Source organism: Juglans microcarpa x Juglans regia, chromosome 5S (genome assembly GCF_004785595.1).
Source record: "Juglans microcarpa x Juglans regia isolate MS1-56 chromosome 5S, Jm3101_v1.0, whole genome shotgun sequence".
NCBI classification, from domain to species: domain Eukaryota; kingdom Viridiplantae; phylum Streptophyta; class Magnoliopsida; order Fagales; family Juglandaceae; genus Juglans; species Juglans microcarpa x Juglans regia.
This window is the reverse complement of record NC_054603.1, coordinates 2,498,815-2,519,065: the sequence shown is the minus strand read 5'-3', so window position 1 is coordinate 2,519,065 and position 20,251 is coordinate 2,498,815. Positions and strand designations below refer to the sequence as shown.

Here is a 20,251-nt window from a genome sequence, read left to right as displayed (position 1 = left end):
TACGATAAGATGTGAGAAGCACACCATCCGTAGTCTTGAAATACCAAATAATTTTAGGGTTAATATTTTAGGGTGCCTTCAACTTCTTTAACATTAACCATGGCATCTACTGGGCAACATTGACCAGACTCAACTTTTCCACATGCCATCTCCTATAAGATTTCCAGCCACTTCTCTTCCAATTCCATCCCTCCATGGCTACAACCTGATAGAACCGCCAAAATAGTCTAGTCATACCATCAGGTTTGACTTTATTCTCTACTCTCGTCCAACCACCTCATTTCAGATATGCTTGCTAAATGCAACTACCATTGCGTCCCCATGAGGTTAAACCAAAGGACATGGTTGTGGACTCGGTTGCCATGATCTAATGCAGTTAAAAATTCGTTTGAATTCAAAATTCACATCAACTTATCTCATCTAATCATTATAATTTTCTTAAATTCTCATACAAGATATAATAAACAATTCAACTTTTATTCAACTATTCACAAACCATCTCAACTCATCTCAACTCATCTCTTAATCCAAACCACTCCTTAGCTGGTGTATATTCATAGAAGTTACAACACTAGGTTTTTCCTGCATATCGAAGCATCGAACCCCACCAATATGTATATGACATAACATTTGTTCATTGCCATGCTGACAAACATAGTACAACAGCCAACATCCCTCGTTATTCATCTTAAAGATGATTTATTTTTCCTGCATGTCGTTTTCAAATAAAGATGCCCACCCAAAATTTCGTGGAAAGATAACCCATCCATCTCCATTTATTTCCATCGATAGAATACACTAAGCAAATGCCCCTCCTTCCCTCCCTACCTCTCTTACTGTGTAAAGTCCTGAATGAAAATTGATCAAAGAAATGTTATTTACAGTCGAAGGACTGAAATCCAGAGGATTATTCCAGCGCATTGAATGTTCATCAGACCATCTCATGTTAACATTTTCGATCTCCAAACCTTCAATGTGTTCCATGATGAATCCAGCAGTAGTGTGAGGAACAAGTCCTTTGCATCCTGGTCTGTAATCCACCAATCCATCTGCATAGTTTGTCCATCTTCTGTAAGTAAGGTTCACATTTTGTAATCTCAAGTTTCTCAGAAGCCCATGTTTAGAACCCGACAACAAGACACCATTTTCAGAATTTGCAGTGATGTTAATGAAAGCCAGATTAGAGATTGAACCCGCCATTGACTTTGAGTTTCTTGGACAGGTTGTCACATATACAGGCTCTGCTCTTCCCCACCATGATGGATCATAGTATCTTGTGCTTATATTTATGTTCGAGAACGTAATGTCGCTTGCATTTCCTGCACAAGGTGAATGCTTAGTAATCCAACAACATCGAAAAAACTGTAAAAACAAAAGTACAAAAAATTATGCAAGAAAAGCAAGACGATAAATTTACCTCCATCACGTATCTGAAATCCCAGCCCTCTATGAGAATCTACAATTGTGATATTGTCAAAAACTAGTCCCTTGAAATTGAACCAACTAGCACTACCCAGTTTGATTGCTGAAGATTTTGTTCGAATCCAACAGTCTTTCACTGTCAAGTTATAAAGTGGCCCAGTGTATGTCTTTGGACAGATAGCATCATCTCCTGTATCGATGTGGCACCTTGTAATGACTGTATTATTTGAATCCTCTATATCAATCCCGTCATTGTTAGGTGTAGTAAAGTTTCCATAAATCGAAACATCATGAATAGAAGTGCTTTCACATCGTACTATGTGCAAGCTGCAAATTATGCAATCTGTCCATCAGATCCATGGCAACATATGAGACTAATTCAACAAGGCATTACTAGGTAAATGATTGTGGTGTTATAACTATGAGAGGGGAGCCTTATGGAAAGGGGTGATTGACAAGAAGTATGGTAGTGAATGGGGGGGTTGGTGTTCTAAAGAGGGACAGGGGACGTATGGAGTGGGGCTATGGAAGTAAATACGGAAAGGTTGGTGCTCTTTCACTAGTAGTACTCGGTTGTGCTTGGGGTATGGTAGTAGGATTAGCTTTTGGAAGGATGCGTAGATGGGAGACACGGCTTTGAAGGATGCTTATCCAACAATTTTCAGTATGGCACGGGATAAAGAAGCCATGGTGGCTGATCTGCGGGTAATTCATCAAGGTTCATAGGAGTGGAACATTAGTCTTACTCGGGAGGCACATGATTGGGAAGTGAATATTCTGGTGGATTTTTTTAACTTGCTGTATAACACTTCTATTGCGGTCACAACTGAAGATGTGATGGCATGGAGACCCTCTAGGAAAGGGAAATTCTCGGTACGCTCTTTTTATGACTCTATTACCATGCAACAAAGGCACAATTTCCTTTGAAAGAACATATGGAGGAGTAAAGCACCCACCAAGGCTGCATTCTTTGTCTGGACAGCAGCTTTAGGAAAGATTTTGACCATTGATAATCTTAGAAGACTTGGCCTAATAATAACATATTGGTGTTGTTTGTGTAGAAATAGCACTGAAATGGCGGATCATTTATTTTTACATTGTGAGTTTGCTAGAGATATCTAGAATTATTTTTTCAGCAAAATGGGAATAGCATGGGTAATGCCGGGCAGGGTGGTTGAACTATTAGCATGTTGGAGAGGGATTACTGGGACACCACAGATTGCAGCCAGAAGATGGCTCCTATTTGTATTTTTTGGTGTATTTGGAGTCAACGAAACGAGCGACTTTCTAAAGATCATGAACGTTCCTTGGAAGAGTTTTTGTGGGTCATTGCTTTAGATTTGAATGGTCTCAACTTCCATGATTTCCTTGTAACTGTTTCTAGCTCCTAAGTAGGTGTATGCATCTGTATACTTCTAGTGTACTTGGGCTATACCTATCTTTATATCAATGAATTAACTTATTACTTATCAATATATATATATATATATATATATATATATATATATATATATGAGACTAATAGTGTAGTAAACCACAGAAATTGACCAGTGCATCATATATCTTAAATCGAGTTCAACCACACCAGCAATTTGCAAGTTTAAATGTATAGAACAGAAAGATGATGTCTCAAAAGACGAAATCAAGTTCATCATTGTCAAAAAGTAAACAAACATCCTCGCAAATATATTTTTTGTGCGGTCAAAATGTATATTCCATTTATTACAAAGACGAAAACAGTACACGAACAGCTCGACCAAATCCAGACTTCACAATGTATTCATTGTATAGTCAATCCAACAATTTTAGACGAAGAAATTCATAGGCTGAGCTCTTTCTAGTAACCATTTCAACTAGACAGAAACAAGGAACTGCTCGTGAAGAAAAGTCACGAGCAATAACTAAAATGATAAGATCAGAGTATACTCGAAGTGAAAGAAATGATATTGATTGAACTATTTGGTGCTTTCTAATTTAATCCTGAATTTAAAAAGAATTATATTTCATCCCTAAAGTTTTATTCTTTTAATTTTTCAAGGCGAAAACACACAAAAATAAAATTACTGAAGAGCCGAGGGTACGAATGCAGTATCGAACCATAACCTACCTAGTAGACTTGAGAACAATTGTAAATTAGCAAAGAGGAATTGAAGGTTGGGTGTAATAAATAGCAACACGCACCACCAATAAGCCGGCTCTCTGAGCGTGATGTTCCAAACCCTGATGTTGTTGCAGCCTATGAAGCCGACCAGCCTGGGCCTGCACTCGTCCCCGGTACAAGCCCCGGTCTGATTCCAGCTCACCATCACGTTCTTCCTCTTGTCGAACCTCTCCACGAACCCAGACCCTTGCCCGTCCACCACTCCGCCGCCGGTGATCCCCACCTCTGTCGCGTTCTCCGCCACCACCACGTACCATCTCCGAGATTCTCTCGGGTAGTCCTCCATATTCGTGCCCCCGAGGAGCGTGGCTCCTTCTTGGATGTCCAGAACGACACCGGATCTCAGGAAGATCGTTGCGGTCAGGTAGTTGCCCGGTGGGAAGGAGACGCGGCAGGGGGCGCAAGTGCAGTTGTCGATGGCGGATTGAATCGCGGTCGTGTCGTAGTGAAGTCCGTCGCCGGTGGCGCCGAAGTCGGAGACGGAGAGGGTGATTGGGTGAGGTCGAATGGAGAATGGGAGTTCGATGGAGGATGAGGAGGCAGGGTGTAATTGGGCGAGGTGGAGGAACAGGTGCAGCTGGAGCATCAAGACGAAGAGCAATGGGGTGTCCATTTGGGATTGGACTGTTTTTGGGATCAATCGATCGTTGGAGTCAAGAATAATGTAAACAATTAGATTTTAAATTTTTTATATAAACCTATGAATTTTCTTATTACAAAAACCCAATAATGTTGGAGTTGGTATTTTTTAATAAGATAATATTAGTTAGCAATTCGTCTATTTTTTAACATATCTGTTACTTTCCTTCAGCTTTTTGTTTTGGATGTTTTAAATGCCAGTTTCAAAGTGCGCATATATATATATATATATATATATATATATATATATATATTTTTTTTTTTTTTTTATTGGAGCCTCTCCAAATAGGGTCCTTCAGACCCATCATAGTAAGAGAAAAGCTATAGAGCAGCAACTGTAACATATCAGCTGTTGCACGCCTGATGTGGATATTAACTTTTTTTTTTTCAAAGTCAGACCCATCAGCACCGACTTTGAAATCGTCGTTGTCGTCGCCATCCCTCTCGTCGCCAACCACCGAGTCTTTGAAATCGCCATCTCCATCCCTCTCTCCTCTCTCCTCTCTTCTCCCAGCACAATCTTTGAAATCGTCGTCGCAAGTCCCTCTCGTCGCCCAACACGTGCTAGTCATCGGCCTCCCTTTGCCTAGCGCCACCCAGCCTGAAACAACCCCTCGTTGAATCTCCCCACAGACTAGAGGTAACTCCACTACTCTGTTTTGCCGCCCAGCCTGAAGCGCCACCCAACTCTGTTTCGCTGCCCATCGTTTAGTAACTCCACTGCTCATTTCTTTTGATTTTTTGGTTACGGTTTTGTGGGCATTCTCATTAGAGGGTCATGATTTTTTGATGCCAAAATTATTTCTTTTGTATTATATATGAGCAGGTTGTGAATGCAGATGACGTAATTGATCCAGAGGTAGAAAAGTTGGAGGCTTCACTTCCTGACGGCAATATTCTTCTTCTTGAAAATGTGAGATTTTACAAGGAGGAAGAAAAGATTGCCCCTGACTTTTCAAAGAAACTCACCTCCTTAGCTGAGCTTTATATGAGTGATGCTTTTGGGACTGCACATCGAGCTCATGCATCAACTGAAGGGGTTACAAAATTCTTGAAGCCACTTGTTGCAGGTTTCCTATTGCAAAGGGTGGGTTTCTCATTTTCATTCATTTTTTATGTATTGATTTCTAATTATTCTGCTATAGTTTCTACTTTCTCCAAAAAAATTTATGAGGCTTGGCATTTTTGACTAATTTCATATATTTCATGATCCTCAATTAACTGATGCCATATAAAATCCATATATCTGAGTAACACAGTTTGAATAGAGGAGCAATAAAGTTGGGGTGGATAAATGGAAAGAATCAATGCTTCCTTTCTGTGTATTCTGTGATATGTATATCTAGTTCGCAGGAGCTGTAAGTGATTTATATGAATTATCAATTTTTCATTTTATTTTTCTAGGAGGAATCATTCAGGGTAGTTGATCGAGTTTGTTAAAGTTAATTAGGAAATTATGTCTGTTTAGCTGTTCAGAATTAACTCTTGACATCTACTATCCCTAGAATTACGAATTCCAGTTATCTGATATGACTGTTGTCTGACTGATTGTTTTATTATGGCATCAGTTTCTCAAATGCAGATATGAGCACAAAAAAAAAGAACAATTGCTTTCTTATTTCTTCTATTAAATCCCAAGTTATACAACCTAAGATTCAAACCTCGTTCTTACTCTATTGAGCTATCTTTCAACAATGTCTTTTCTTTTGTTGTTCTTTTTTCTTTTTTAATGTCTGGTCAAAGCTAAGAACTGTAAGTGCTCTTGTATTCCAGTGTTGTTATTGAATGATCTTGCTATATGGGAGCAAAATATTACCAACTTCATATTATTGTTTTTCTTCTATGTCCTTTTTTCTATTGCATGCCTGGTTCGAGTAGATAATCAGTAGCGTTTTAAGGTTCATATATTTTAATGATCAATTTTCCTTTTTTTGTTTTCATTTTAGAAGTTGGGGAAATTGGCATGGAGGGATTTATGACGATATTTCCATATATTTTGTCACTGTCTATGATTTTGTTTATTGGTAGACTTTGAATTAATAAGAGCTACATAGAACTCAATTGGATGTAATATTTGATGGGGAAAACAGAAGGAGAAAGTGGAACTTACAAATTCAGTGACCACCATCACTTTCTTTTTTTTCCTTCTCTCTTTTCCTCTTCTGAGCACTAAAATCACATACAGAAAAGCATATAAAGAAACCTTGTCTGCATTAATATCTTGACAACTAACAAATGAATAGTTATCAAATATATGATCAACATACATTAGAAGCAGCTTTATCTTTCAACCATCAAATTTGGAGTCCAATCCTAGCAAAATCTATGATAGTAAACCCAACAGCTTCAAACTTCCCCCTCTCATTGCTCTCTCTGAATATAAAGTAGTCTAAAGAGACAAATGGCTTGTAAAGCCTCATATTTCCTTCTCCAATCACTTCATCTAGTGCTGTGATCACCTTTTCATCCTCAAAGCACCAAAAGAAAGTAGAGAAAGGTGGTTTGCTGGTTGTTTGCTGGCTGGTATGTGATGGATTAATGTTTGTCTCATTTGAGTAAGTTGCAAATTGAAAGATAATGTACAGATGCTATATAAGATTTGAGTAAGTTGCAAATTGATGGATTAATGTCTGTCTCGTTTGTCTCAGATTAATAGCTCTAAAAAGCCAAAAATAAAGTTTCAAGGGTGAATAAGGTTGTTGTGTGAAAAGATGAAATTGCCCAGCAACAATGACAAACCATAAAGCTTATGATGGAATTGTCCAAAAAAGGAAAATGAATAAAGGAAACTAATATGAGATTTCTGATCAAAGAAGTAAAAGATCTAGAAAGATATGAGATTTGAGGTGGGAGGTCCTGATTGATTGATTAAAAGACCACAAAGACTACCAAAAAGCTAGAGAAAGGAAAAGATAGTTAAAATGGTTTGGAATAAGGAAATCTTACCAAATAGGCAGCAAAAAAAAAAAAAAAAAAAAAAAAACATAGGATTCTATGCTTGAATTCCTTGCCTCTGTTTCCTAATTTCTTGCTAAAATGTTAAAATTGATGTGAATTCTATGCTTAAATTGATATGGATTATGCTTTAATTCTATGCTTGAATTATTTGAATTGCTTTTGAATCTAACACGGATGTATAATTGCAGCATCCTTTTAAATTTTTTAACAAATTTTTTCTTAAGTCCATTTTTTTTTTCTAGGAACTTGACTAAATGCAGCATCCTATGATGCCTTCTACCTGCCATCAACAAAAATTTTGCAGCGCTAGCTGTGGATATTGATTACCCCATTGGTAATTAGGAAATTGCTGTTGTGGATGAATATCTAAACTGCAGCTTGAATTTGCTGGAGCTTTTCATTTCCATTGGTTCCTCTCTTGCATATCTTGGCCAAGCTCGGCTTCTTCTAGCTCATGCTTTGAGCCTTGTGGAGAATTTACTGTCTTCTGCAATAGAGCATCTGAAACCAACTAGACCAAGAAGTCTCGACAAGGATTCGGGAAAGGTGAAACTAAGGAAGATGGTAAAGAAAAGTTTTACTCTTGCAAGGAATGGGTTATTCATGAATCCTTAATCGCCATGAATAGCATAGAATTCTGGGTATGTGGGATTGTGCTGTCTGGTTTATGAAGTGATGGTAAGCCATACTTGGAGATGAGAAAATCGGTTGGTGGGTTGGTTTTTTCTTCACTTGTTGAATTGGATTCAAGTCTATATGAGATTATTATGGAGAAAGGGGCAATCTTAAAGGAGATAGCAACTTCTGTAATATTTTGTTTGTAAAGTTTGAACGTGTATTGATTCGGTAATATCTGCTCCAATTATGTATATATTTTCACTTTTCTTTCTAAGCAACAAACGCTTGGTTGGGAAACACTCACATAAATGAAGGAAATAAAAATTGGAATTGAAACACTAATCAACTGCTATTGGAATTTTTCTTTAAGCAGGAAAACGATATTTTTTTAACTAACAATTCAGAGACTATTTCAAGCTTCTTATGTCTTTTAGAACCAAGGATGAAATTTTAGAACTTCTCTCAACTTGGAATAAATATTGCACAGAAAACTTGCTTCCGAATAAAATAAAAATTGTACAAAACATTCCACATTAAGCATCGACTTTGAAAAATGCACTACACACCTACAAACCATGTCAATCTCCCTACACGCCTACAAACCATGTCAATCTCCAAGACATATGCCACTCAAACATTCTCTTTTTCTCGATGGTAACAATTCTCATTCTTATTAAAAATTACAAATTTTGGCATTAAAAAGAAGAAGAAGAAGAAGAAGAAGACGAGGCTAAGATGCCTCTACAGACTACTACAAGACCATCTGTCAATAAAGTATTTGTCCTAAATGTTTCTTGAGAAACCGCAAACCATCCTAAACCAATAATATCTTCAAGCCATGCCAGTATGAAATTTCTCTTTAAGGTGTTGAGGATAGAGTTGAAATTTCCCCACTTTGATGGACAAAATAACTAAGGTTCATCAAACTCTACAAGGAAAAAATCAAAGCAAACCAAGAAATCACAAAGACGACGTGCTTTGGGGGGGGGGGGGACTGGAAGCTTCACTGCTTGGGGACTTCGTCTTCCATCCGGCTGAGGTCGAAGGTGCTTGGGGTCGGGGGTGATAGAACTCCATCTTCAAAATTACTCAAGTTAAACTCCCCCTACATACAATAGGGAATCAAAATCAACAAAGAAATTTAAGATTCTTGAGAAAGTAGATGGTCCATAATTTTAATTCCCAATCATACATCCCATGACTATCCACAATCATGCACACCAGCACACACAACCTCAATCACTTAGTAGCTGCAGTGAGCAGATGTAATTTTCAGATTGCATAAATCTGGACAAGGATAACAACAAAATATTGAACTAACAAATAGTTTTCTCAATTTTCTCATTTGTATTGCATAGCATGATTCTTGGAAACAGATGAATGTTGCTACTGTCAAATGATCACATACAACAGCAAGGAGAAGGAAAAAAAAGGAAACTGTTTTGATATACAGTCACAACCAGATGCTAAAGGAAGGAATACTTTGGGCGACCATTTGTTTAGGCACAAAAAGCCAGGGCTGCACATACAAACACATCCATAGAGATTTAATTTTGACAATCTAATGAATCAGCCTTCTACCTTTAACTTGAAAAGCATAACAGCCATCATTCTGCCACTAGTACCTAAAAGCAACCCCAGACAAGCCAGAAGGGTTGGGGAGTTAGTCAATTAAGTACAGGAGAAGTATAATTTTTCTTGAATGCATCATTCGATGATATACCAGAATGCCTTTTTATCAAATCCAACGATTAACTTAACTGAACACTCAATAAAGAAACAGTGCAACATTTGCTCCAACCCATCAATGCCAGCCTCTAAAAAGTGGTCAGACGAAACATGCAGAGCACAAATGCTCAGTGAAGCTTGGGATATAAATGTGTAGGGAACAATTTCAAGATTAGTAGATTTAAAATTCTTCCATTGTACTGGACGGAGTTTCAATTCAATGAATGCCTAGCGACCAATTTGACCAGAGGAGCCTGAATAGGAAATAAATTTTAAGTTTTAATCTCAGGTCTACAGTATCTTGGTTTCTAAATTGTAAATATATGAGAATTCACTGATCCCAAATAATTGTATTACGCTGTGGTTATATGCCGCATCCTTTTCCTCGAATTCATATGAAACAACAAGCATATATATGAAAACACTTGTTTCTTATTTAATTTTCTCAGCAACCAAACAGAGTTTGAGAAAACATCAAAATCAAAGTTCGCATTTTGAAGTTTCTGCACATTGACATTGGTATCCTGGAACACAAAAACTAATCCAAAACAGAAATTTTGGCCCAAATGAATGAATCCTTTTTGTTTTAGCTGTTACCACAAGACTGATAAAATATGCCCACGTCCTACTGCTACATTCTCTCTGTAATCAATACACAAGAAATCTAAAGCCTGGATACCAGACACTCACATTACAACCCCCCCGCCTTGCGAAAAAAAAAAACCGAAACGTTCCAAATTTTCTTTCTTTTCTTCTCCCAATTTTCTCAATGACCAAAGAGGTACCCCAGAAAAAAGGAAAAAAAGAGAATACCTTTTGGGCGTGAACCATGAAGGGGTGGGAGCAGTGGTAGGAGTTCCCTGCGTCATCTCTATTTCAGCCAAAGGCTTGGATTCCTCTAAAGGCTTTGTTTATCCTTTCTCCAGTGCCATAGATGAGAATAATAATGAAAAAAAAATTATATTAAAATAACATTGAACAGTTAGAACTACTTCGATTATGGGTTTTGACTGGTAGTTGGAAGAGGAAGAGTGGGTGCTTGTTTGAATAAAAAAATGGAGCATCAACCTCAGGAGTTTCTATGTTTATTTATAAACCTCGGAAGCTTTTTTTCCGCTGTCGAATTTTGGGAAACAAACATATTGTGAGCTGGGAATTGCTTTCCCAATCTGATATGAAAATAGAAATCTGAGGGGAAATGGAGTGTTAAGATAAGGAGGACAATTTGATCAAGATATTTATTGTAGAAGCTGTCTCTCTCGCCCAAAGACATACGGATTTAGGATACTTTGTTTACAACTAGATTTCTTTTTTGGTGGTTTGTTGCTTGGCTTGATTGTGCTGAGATCGAAGACGACGGAGGAGGTGCCAAATGAGAAGACTCTTGAACAAGAATTAGAGCTGAGAGGAGAGACAATTTCATCTATGTGTGACGGCTGAGGGCCTGCGAGCGTGCGTGTAAGTGAACCCGGTCCAGTGCGTTTAGTGAATCCGGTCCACACGTCAGGTGTGTTGCGGCTACAGCCAACAGTAGGCTGATGTAAATATTTTTCCTCATAGTAAATTTTGGTCCTGTGTACTGTACCCTTAGAAATTTCTCATACACGAACCTGGATAAGTTATTAGTTTCACCAGGTGGTGTAAACCCAAGAATTGTTTCAAAGTGCACATGTTGAAATGGTCAAATTGGTTTTAACCGAAGAAAAAATAAAGCTAGCCGTTTGGTGGTAGGTTCTGTAAAAAAACCAACCTATTGTTTTTGGAGAGAAAAAGGGCTTTAAGAAGTGGTAATGTGGGCACATACGAAGCAGAGAAAAAGAAGAATAAAAAAGCCTTGAAGCTATTTTTTGAAGCTATTTTTTCAACCTTGTACGTATAGTGTGAAAAAATAAGAAGAAAAGAAAAAGATAGTGCTTTGAGATTATTGATAATTTTTTAGACAAAAAGAAAAGTGTTATTTTTAGAGGAGCTTTGGGTTTAATAACTTGTCCAGAGGAGCTTTGGGCTTAGAGGAGATTATTGATTTGAGATATACGACGATCAATTATATTGTTGTATCCTAGAGGAGACAAGTCAAGAAGATGTCTACTGCACCGGTTCAATTAAAACTTTACATACTGTAGATGGCTTGAATCTCTTTAAAGAGAGCGAGAATTTTCGTGCCTCAGTCTAAGCTGATTCGTTTGAATTTTTCATTTTATTACTGTGTATTACCTAACCATTGGCATACGAAAGGCTAATTATAATAGATAATGGTGTAAATCAGTTTGTTCGGTTTGGTGATTTCGGTCCATCATTTTTCCAAACCGAACATCCATAGGGATCGGACCAGACAGGTAGCTATCGGTCCGGTCAGTCAGGCCCAATTATTTTTTTCTTTCTTTTAAATCAATTAATACAAAATTTTATTTAAAATAAATTAAAATTAAATGACTTATTAATGTAGATTATGTAACTAACTCGATAAAAAAATATTTTATATGGTCAATAATAATAAATTAGATAAAAATTATATTATTAATTTATATAATTACTATATAATTAGCTAATTGATATTATATATTAGTTAATTGATAAAATATTAACAATATTTAAAATTTATATTGTTAATGGTGATAGGTTAGATGAAAATTACATAATAAATTGTACAATTATTATATAAATAATATATATAATATTTTTTATTTTTATTTTTGATTCGGTCCGGTCCGAGGTGGAAAAATCCTGGATTGAGACCGGACTAAAACTTTTCAATCCTCTGAAACATAGACCAGGGTGGACCGGTCGGTTTCTCCAGTCTGGACCGACCGTGCTTCATCCCTAATAATAGATAGACAAAGATACCCTTGATAAGTCTAATAATAAAATTTCTCAACCGTTTCATGTTAAAATAATTACAATTTTTCTATTCATAAGTCGGTCCTATTTACATTATTTAAATTTTAATATTTATTTTGTAAAATATAAATTTTAAAATGTATCTTTTAAATTAAATTTATAAATTATGTCACATAAGCAATGTATAATATAGAGTTTTTAAAATAGCAGTACTTAAATAATTAAAGAGCAATATTTTTTTATCATATATTACTGTCATTCTTCTGCGCGAAATGTGAAACTTTTATCACTTTTAAATCGTCATTATAATAAGTAGCTATCTGAAGAGCCGCGATTAGCAGTGACATAGTCTCCTCTCTATTTTCCCGCAAAAACAGAGGTGGTGAATTTTTTTCTCGAACCTTTGGGGAGGACGAGCTTCTGGTGAATCCGTGGTAAAGTTGGGCAGTATGGAGGAGATGGAGAATCTTGAGGGGTTGTGTGGAAACCTGTGTTTAACAGAAGAGGAGAAAGTGGGGATCGACCTTGGGAGTGAATCGGGAGAGGTAATGAGGGAGAAAGGCAAGAGAAGTTTAATCGAGAAGGTGTGTATGGAGAGGGTGATCGGGAAGGAGGTGCTAGCCTTGACTTTGGGCAAAATCGAGAGAGTAAGCTATCCTACCATATTTTAGGAGGTAGGAATAAACATGTTCATCATCACTTTCAAGACCCATGCTGACAAGTTGAAGGTGATGGACAGGCGTCCATGGGTATTTGATGGCCATCTGTTCATCCTCTAGGTGTTTGATGGTTTTTCACAACTACAGCACTCGAAATTCGACAGAGAAGTCTTTTGGATCCAATTTCATAATCTGCCGATGGCATTCATGACGAGGGACTGTGGTGTGCAAATTGGCAATTCTATGGGGAAAGTGTTGGATGTGTAGGTTACGAATGATGGAGTGGGCGGGGGTCATTTTTTTAGAGTAAGAATTGAGATCCCATTGCTAAAAGCCATTGCGAGGGGCAAATTTATAAAAACTGAGGGGCGTAATGCGTGGGTAAATTTCAAGTATGAGAAGTTGCCTAGGTTGTGTTTCCATTGTGGATGGATTATTCACAGAGAGAAAGGCTGTGTAGTAGAAGCTAGTGGAGGGGAGAGGGATGAGACTCCGAAAGCTAAATTTAGGCCATGGCTGAGGGCTGACATAGCAACAAGGAGGAAACCCTATAATTTTGGAGCTTGGCAGGATAAAGAGGTAAGGGAGAGGAGTAGAGCTGGGGAGGGCAAGATGAGGTTTGGAGGGATGAAAAAAGCAAAAAAAAAAAGATACGGGGAGGGAGAGATCAGAGGGAGGTGAGGTAAAAAGAAAAGTAAGCGAACATGAGGAGGAAGTAGAGAAAGGAAAATTAAGGGAGGATAAGGTGAGCTGGAAGGAAAATGGATCTTTGGTGGAAGTAGAGGGGGGATTTTCAGATTTGGTGACAGAAGCAAACGATGCAATTTTAAAGGAGCTTAGAGAGTCTGGAGTTGATCAAGAGGCCTTAGCAATTGACAAACAGTTGCTTTCTAGTGATCTTAAGGAAAGTAATGAGAAGTATGATGATGAGGAAAGTATCATTGGGCAGAATGTAGTGCAGGCCATTTTGACAACTGGAAAATAGAAGCGTAGAGCAAGAGGCAAAGGTAAGGCATCAGTGCCCTCTAGTCCTTTTATCATTAAAAAAAGAGGTGGGAGGGATAGTAGTAAGGAAGAGAAGGAACAAAAGAAGTTAAAGAAGATGGAGGAATGTGAGGCTATGCTATCATTAACAGGAGTGGTGGAGGCTGTTTGGCAGCCCTGCCAAAAGCCATGAAAACCATTAGTTGGAACTGTCGGGGGCTTGAGAACCCTCGAAAAGTTCAGGCCCTTTGCTTGTTAGCAAAGGAAAAGAAACCTGATGTTGTCTTCTTGATGGAGACAAAGATAGACTCAAGAAAAGCTATAAGGGTGCAAAAGATACTGGGAATGGAGGGTTGTATTCTGGTTGAACCTAGGGGGTTGAGTGGGGGTCTATTGATGATGTGGAAGAATGGAGATGAGGTAGAATTACTAAACTACTCTTAGAGGCATGTTAGTGTATGGGTTAAAGGTGAAGGAGGGGGAAGTAGATGGTTACTAACGGGATTTTATGGAAATCCAGAAACTAGTAAAATGGGGTCATCATGGGAGTTACTTAAAGCCCTAAAACCATTACCAAGAGTGGGTTGGTGTGTCGTAGGAGATTTTAATGAAATAGTGTCTCAAGATGAGAAAGTGGGGGGAAGTGAGAGAAATGAAGGGCAGATGGAAATATTTAGAAAGGCTTTAGAGATATCTGGGCTCTCTAATCTGGGATGGTGTGGGTATAAGTTTACATGGAGCAATGGTCACGAAGATGAGTCTTTTGTGAAAGAAAGGTTGGATTGGGCTGTAGCTAATCATGGCTGGGCTAGTAGATTTCAAAATATGAATGTGGAGGCTCTAATGACTTGGGTTTCAGATCACAAACCTCTTGTGCTTACTGTTAATAGAATGGAGCATAGGTTTTTTAAGAAAATGAATTTTAAGTATGAAATGAGTTGGGGTATGGAAGAAGAGTGTGGAAAAATTATAGAAGCTGAATGGAGTAAGATCTTTGATGTAAATGAGCCACGAAAAAAGTTACAAAGGGGTCTTGCTGGATGCAGAAACTCACTGAGCAGATGAAGTAAAAATTCTGTTCTAAAAAGGGAAGGCGAAATCAAAGAGTTGTCTGAAAAAATAAAAATCATGGAGGAGGAGGAGGGGCCAAAAATTATATGTGAACTGATGAGGCTAAAAGGAGAGCTTAATGTCCGCCTAGAGCAAGAAGATCTGAGGTGGAAGCAGAAGGCAAAAAAGCCCTAGTTAACATATGGTGATAGAAACACTAAGTTCTATCATGCATGTTCTACTCAGAGAAAGAAGAAAAATACTATAAAAAAAATTATGGATTCACAAGGGAGGATGGTGGAGGATGAGGTGCAGATAGAGGGTGCTTTCCATGGCTACTTCAGTGAAATTTTTTCATCATCTATGCCCAAAGATGAGGATATAGAAAGTGTGTTATACTCGTTGAACCTAGGGCTGAGCAAAAATCCGACAATCTGACTCCGAATCCGACTCCACTCCGGCTCCGCTCCGGATCGTAGTCATAATTTTTTCCCTATTGGAAATCGGAGTCGGAGTCGGAGTCATTGACGAACCGACTCCGGCTCCGATCCGATCCGCCTCCGCCTCCGATTTTATACATATTTTATAAAAATATGTGTTTTTCTATATATTAATCATTCAAATTTTATACAATTATATCTTATATAGTTAGTTAAACTCAATAATATACTAGTTAAATAATATATTTATACTGTAATATATAGACTAAATTGACTAATAAATTATAATAATTTAGTATATGACTATATGTAAATATCATACTATTACAAATTTACAATATTACTACCATGTTACATGTAAGTTGTAACACTAAATTACTAATGTATAAATATAATAACATGTAATACTAATGTATATATAATATACTATAAACACTAAGATGCATAATAACATCAACATGTAATACTAATGGATAAACACTAATCTATAAATTTAGAATAACCTATAATACTAATGTATAATAACTAAAGTATTATTCATATAAGTTTTATATAACAATATCTTGTATTAATTATATTTTTTGACTTAATAAATTCTCAACATAGTCCTTTTGATAAATATATTAGTAATACTAATATATATTAGTATATTAATTAGATTTATGGTCTAATACTAATACTATTAGTAATCCACTTTAAGTCTATATATAAATTACTATATAAATCACTATAGTATTAATTTCCAATACTATATTACTATATGATACTATTAACTATAGTGATATACTAGTATTAGTATACTAATACTATCAGTGATATAGTTAGTATAGTGATTTATACTAATAGTATTATACAGTTATACTAAATTAAAATCACTATAGCAAATACTACTATATAGTTATGCTAATCACTATAATTAATACTAATACTAATATAGACTATAGTTATAACTTATAGTATTGTACCTATACTAAATCACTATAACGTATACTAATATAGTTATACTAAATCACTATAATTAATACTAATATTTATACTAATACTATTATAGACTATAGTTATAACTTATAGTATTATATCTATACTAAATCACTATAACTTATACTAATATATTATATAGTTATACTAATTCACTATAACTTATACTAATATAGTTATGCTAAATCACTATAACTAATACTAATGTAGTTATACTAATCACTATAACTATATATAGTATTAATATCACTATTAGTATAATATATAGTATTAATAATAACTAATACTAATATAACTATTAGTATAACTAATATCACTACTAGTATAACTAATACTAATACTATTAGGGTATTACTAATATTTATATATATTAATATATATATATATATATCAAGTATAAGAGATTAGAGATTTAATATATATATATAATATTAAATCACTAACATATTAATAGTATGATACTATAGTATTAGTAATTATACTATAAGATATAGTAATAGACTAATAGTATATTATAGTAATAGTATATTATATATAAAATAGTAATACTATTTTTTGAATCTTCATTTCATATATGGTGCCTTTTTTTTAATATTCATATATAATAATATATATATCATATATTTTTTATGAATCTTCATATATATAATTAAAAATAGATTCATAGTAATTATAATAATATACTATATTAACTATACGGTGCCTTTTGTTTTTAATCTTCATTTCGTATACGGTGCCTTTGTTTATTGTAGTGATTAGTTGGATATGGAATCATGGATGATGAGAGTACATGTAAAAATATGACTTTCTTTTTATTTTTTATTTTTGAATGTATGTTAGTATGTTACTTGTTTTATTTACTCGTATTTTTTATTATAATCAAAAGTTTAATAAGTTTGGATTGTAATTTTGAAAAAATTGAAATTTGAAAGCCCACAATTTTATTTTATTTTTAAAAAGTGAGTCAAATATGAAATTAAAAAAATTAAAAGTCCAAAAATCCGACTCCGCTCCTACAAGTCAGAGTCGGAGGCGGAGCGGATTCTCTGCATCTCGGAGTCGAAGTCGGAGGTCGGATTCGACCTCCGACAAAGTCGGAGTCGGAGTCGGAGGTTGGGCCCTCCGACTCCGAAGCAGTCGGTGCTCAGCCTTAGTTGAACCAAAAGTTACAGAGGCCATGAATGAGAGGCTGGAAAGAGATTTTACTGCTTTTGAAGTTGAAGTAGCTCTTAAACAAATGTCAGCGCTAAAATCACCTGGTCCCGATGGGTTTAGGGCAGGTTTCTATCAAAATCATTGGCATATTGTGGGGGAGGACACATGTAGGGCAATGCTGGATTTTTTGAATGGATGAGAGATGAATGTGGGGATGAACCATACCTTAATTACTCTTATACCCAAGGTAAAATCCCCCACCAATGTTAAGGAGTTTAGGTCCATAAGCCTTTGCAACGTTCTGTATAAACTCATTTCAAAGGTTATTGCAAACAGAATTAAGATTGTATTATCAGATATTGTATCACCCAATCAAAGTGCATTCATTCTGGGTAGGCTAATTTCTGATAATATTATGATAGCCTATGAGATGTTGCATACCATGAAGACAAAACAGAAGGGAAGGGTTGGAATTATGACAATAAAGCTTGATATGTTAAAGGCCTATGATAGGGTGGAGTGGCCTTTCCTATGATGAAAAAACTTGGTTTTGGTTGAAGATGAGTAGATTGATAATGAAATGTGTCTCATCAGTGAGCTATTCAGTCTTAGTCAATGGGAAAGTGGGGAAAACTTTCTTACCTTCAAGGGGTATTAGGTAAGGGGATCTATTATCCCCTTACCTATTTATCATTTGTGCCAAGGGATTAAGCCAACTGCTATTAAAATCAGAGAAGGAGGGAGCAATAAGGGGGACAACGATAAGTAGGGGAGGTATACGAGTGAACCACCTTTTTTTTGCTGACGATTGTGTGCTTTTTTGCAGAGCCTTAAAGAGGGAATGGAAAGCTATTTATTCCATTCCAGAAGTTTAAGAAAAAGCATCAGGGCAGGCCCTTAACAAACAAGAGACATCCATTTTTTTCAGCTCCAACACGACAGAGGTTGTAAAAAGAATGATGTTTCAAGAGGCTGGAACTGTTTTATGTGATAGTTATGAAAGGTATCTGGGTTTGCCAGCTGTTGTATGGAGGTCAAGGTATAATGCTTTTCGAAGCATAAAGGAAAGAGTCTGGTTGAAGATGCAAAACTGGAAAATTGTTTTCTATCCAAAGCTAGAAAAGAAGTTCTTATAAAAGCTGTTCTCCAAGTCATCCCAACTTATACTATGAGTGTATTTCAGCTGCCGAAAAATTTGTGTAGGAATATTGAAGCTTTAATGTCCAGATTTTGGTGGAGTAATTGTAAAAAAAAAAGGGACATTTATTGGAAAAGGTGGAGATGGTTGGGTATGGCAAAAGCTGCGGGAGGAATGGGGTTTAGAAACTTGGAATCATTCAATAGAGCAATGCTAGCAAGACAAGGATGACTTAAGGAGCCTCTCTCTTTAGTTGCAAGAGTTTCTAAGGATAAATACTTTAAAAATGTGCAGGTTCTTGAGGCACCCCTTGGAAAATCACCTTCTCTGATATGGAAGAGCATCTGGTCAGCTTTGGGTTTAGTGAAGGAGGGTATGCTATGGAGGATTGGAAATGAGAAGTCAGTAAACATATGGGGGCAGAAGTGGTTACCCACTCCAACAACCCATTGTGTTCAATCTGGAATAAAAGGCCTAAATGTTGGTGCTAAAGTAAGTGAGCTAATAGAAGAATATGAGGGGAGGTGGAAGGAGAATGTTGTAGCATATATTTTTAATGAAGAGAAGGCAAAGGTGATCTGTGCAATCCCAGTCAGTAGGTTTGGAGATGCAGATAAGTTAATTTGGGGTCCATCCAAAAATGGGAGATTTACTGTTAAAAGTGCCTATTTTGTGGAACAAAAGAAATATGAGGAGAGTGGCCTATCTCATGTAAATGAGGAGGTTGATGTATGGAAGAGGATATGGTATCTTGATGTCCCAGGTTCTGCTAAGCATTTCATGTGGAAAGTTGTCAATAAAATCCTCCCAACAAAGGTGAACTTAAAGAATAGAAAAGTTACTGAGGATGCCAAATGCCCAATCTGTCGTGTTGAAGATGAAACTGTAGAGCATGTTTTATGGAGCTGCCCCGCAACAGTGGATGTTTGGGGGGAAATTAAAAGTCCTATTTATAAGTGAACAATTGGTAGTGGGGATTTTATACAGTTATGGATAGATATGTGTAAAAAGTTACAAACAGAAAAACTAGAAAAGATACTGATGATAATGAAGAGTATATGGCATAGAAGAAATAAATTTGTATTTGAAAACAAATTTGCAAGCCCAGGCATAGTTGTACAGATAGCAATTGGGGGACTTGAAGATTTTCATGGTGCAAACCAGACAAAGGGAACAAGCTTAAAGCAGACTGCAGTGGGAGGTAGGGGGAGAGTTGGAAGAGACCGGAAGGAAAATGGTTTAAAGCAAATTTTGATGGGGCTTTAAATATGGAACTGCAAAAGATGGAGATGGGGATTGTGGTCAGGGATAACAAATGAGAGGTTATAGCATCATTGTGTGGCACAAAAGGGTCTGTAACTTCCCATTTCATTGTAGAATTCAATGTTCTTTGGAGAACAATGGATCTTTGCTCTGAGTTGTGATAATTGAGGGTGATGCAAAGGAGCTTATAGACGCAATTAATACTGAAACTGAAGATGAA

At 36.4% G+C, this 20,251-nt stretch overlaps 2 protein-coding genes across 2 annotated transcripts; one reads left to right on the top strand and one right to left on the bottom strand.

The window, feature by feature from the left end:
• Positions 1–592: 592 nt before the first annotated feature.
• Positions 593–4,265, bottom strand: LOC121268362 (exo-poly-alpha-D-galacturonosidase). Its single transcript, XM_041172587.1, has 3 exons — positions 3,604–4,265; positions 1,418–1,749; positions 593–1,319 (listed from the first exon to the last, which is right to left on the bottom strand). The coding sequence occupies exons 1-3, from the start codon at positions 4,194–4,196 to the stop codon at positions 799–801; spliced, it is 1,446 nt and encodes a 481-aa protein (XP_041028521.1). The 5' UTR covers positions 4,197–4,265; the 3' UTR covers positions 593–798.
• Positions 4,266–4,312: 47 nt separating this feature from the next.
• On the top strand, positions 4,313–7,795 carry LOC121267932 (phosphoglycerate kinase, chloroplastic-like). Its single transcript, XM_041172032.1, has 3 exons — positions 4,313–4,324; positions 5,049–5,309; positions 7,523–7,795. Exons 1-3 carry the CDS (start codon positions 4,313–4,315, stop codon positions 7,793–7,795), a joined length of 546 nt encoding a protein of 181 aa, XP_041027966.1.
• Positions 7,796–20,251: the final 12,456 nt, after the last annotated feature.

Coding starts and splice junctions, on each gene's coding strand:
- LOC121268362 (XM_041172587.1), bottom strand. CDS start 4,196: ATGGACACCCCATTGCTCTTCGTCTTGATGCTCCAGCTGCACCTGTTC. Junction 1,750..3,603: donor AGAGAGCCGGCTTATTGGTG/GTGCGTGTTGCT, acceptor CATAATTTGCAG/CTTGCACATAGTACGATGTG. Junction 1,320..1,417: donor ATTTCAGATACGTGATGGAG/GTAAATTTATCG, acceptor CACCTTGTGCAG/GAAATGCAAGCGACATTACG.
- LOC121267932 (XM_041172032.1), top strand. Junction 5,310..7,522: donor CAGGTTTCCTATTGCAAAGG/GTGGGTTTCTCA, acceptor ATTGGTAATTAG/GAAATTGCTGTTGTGGATGA.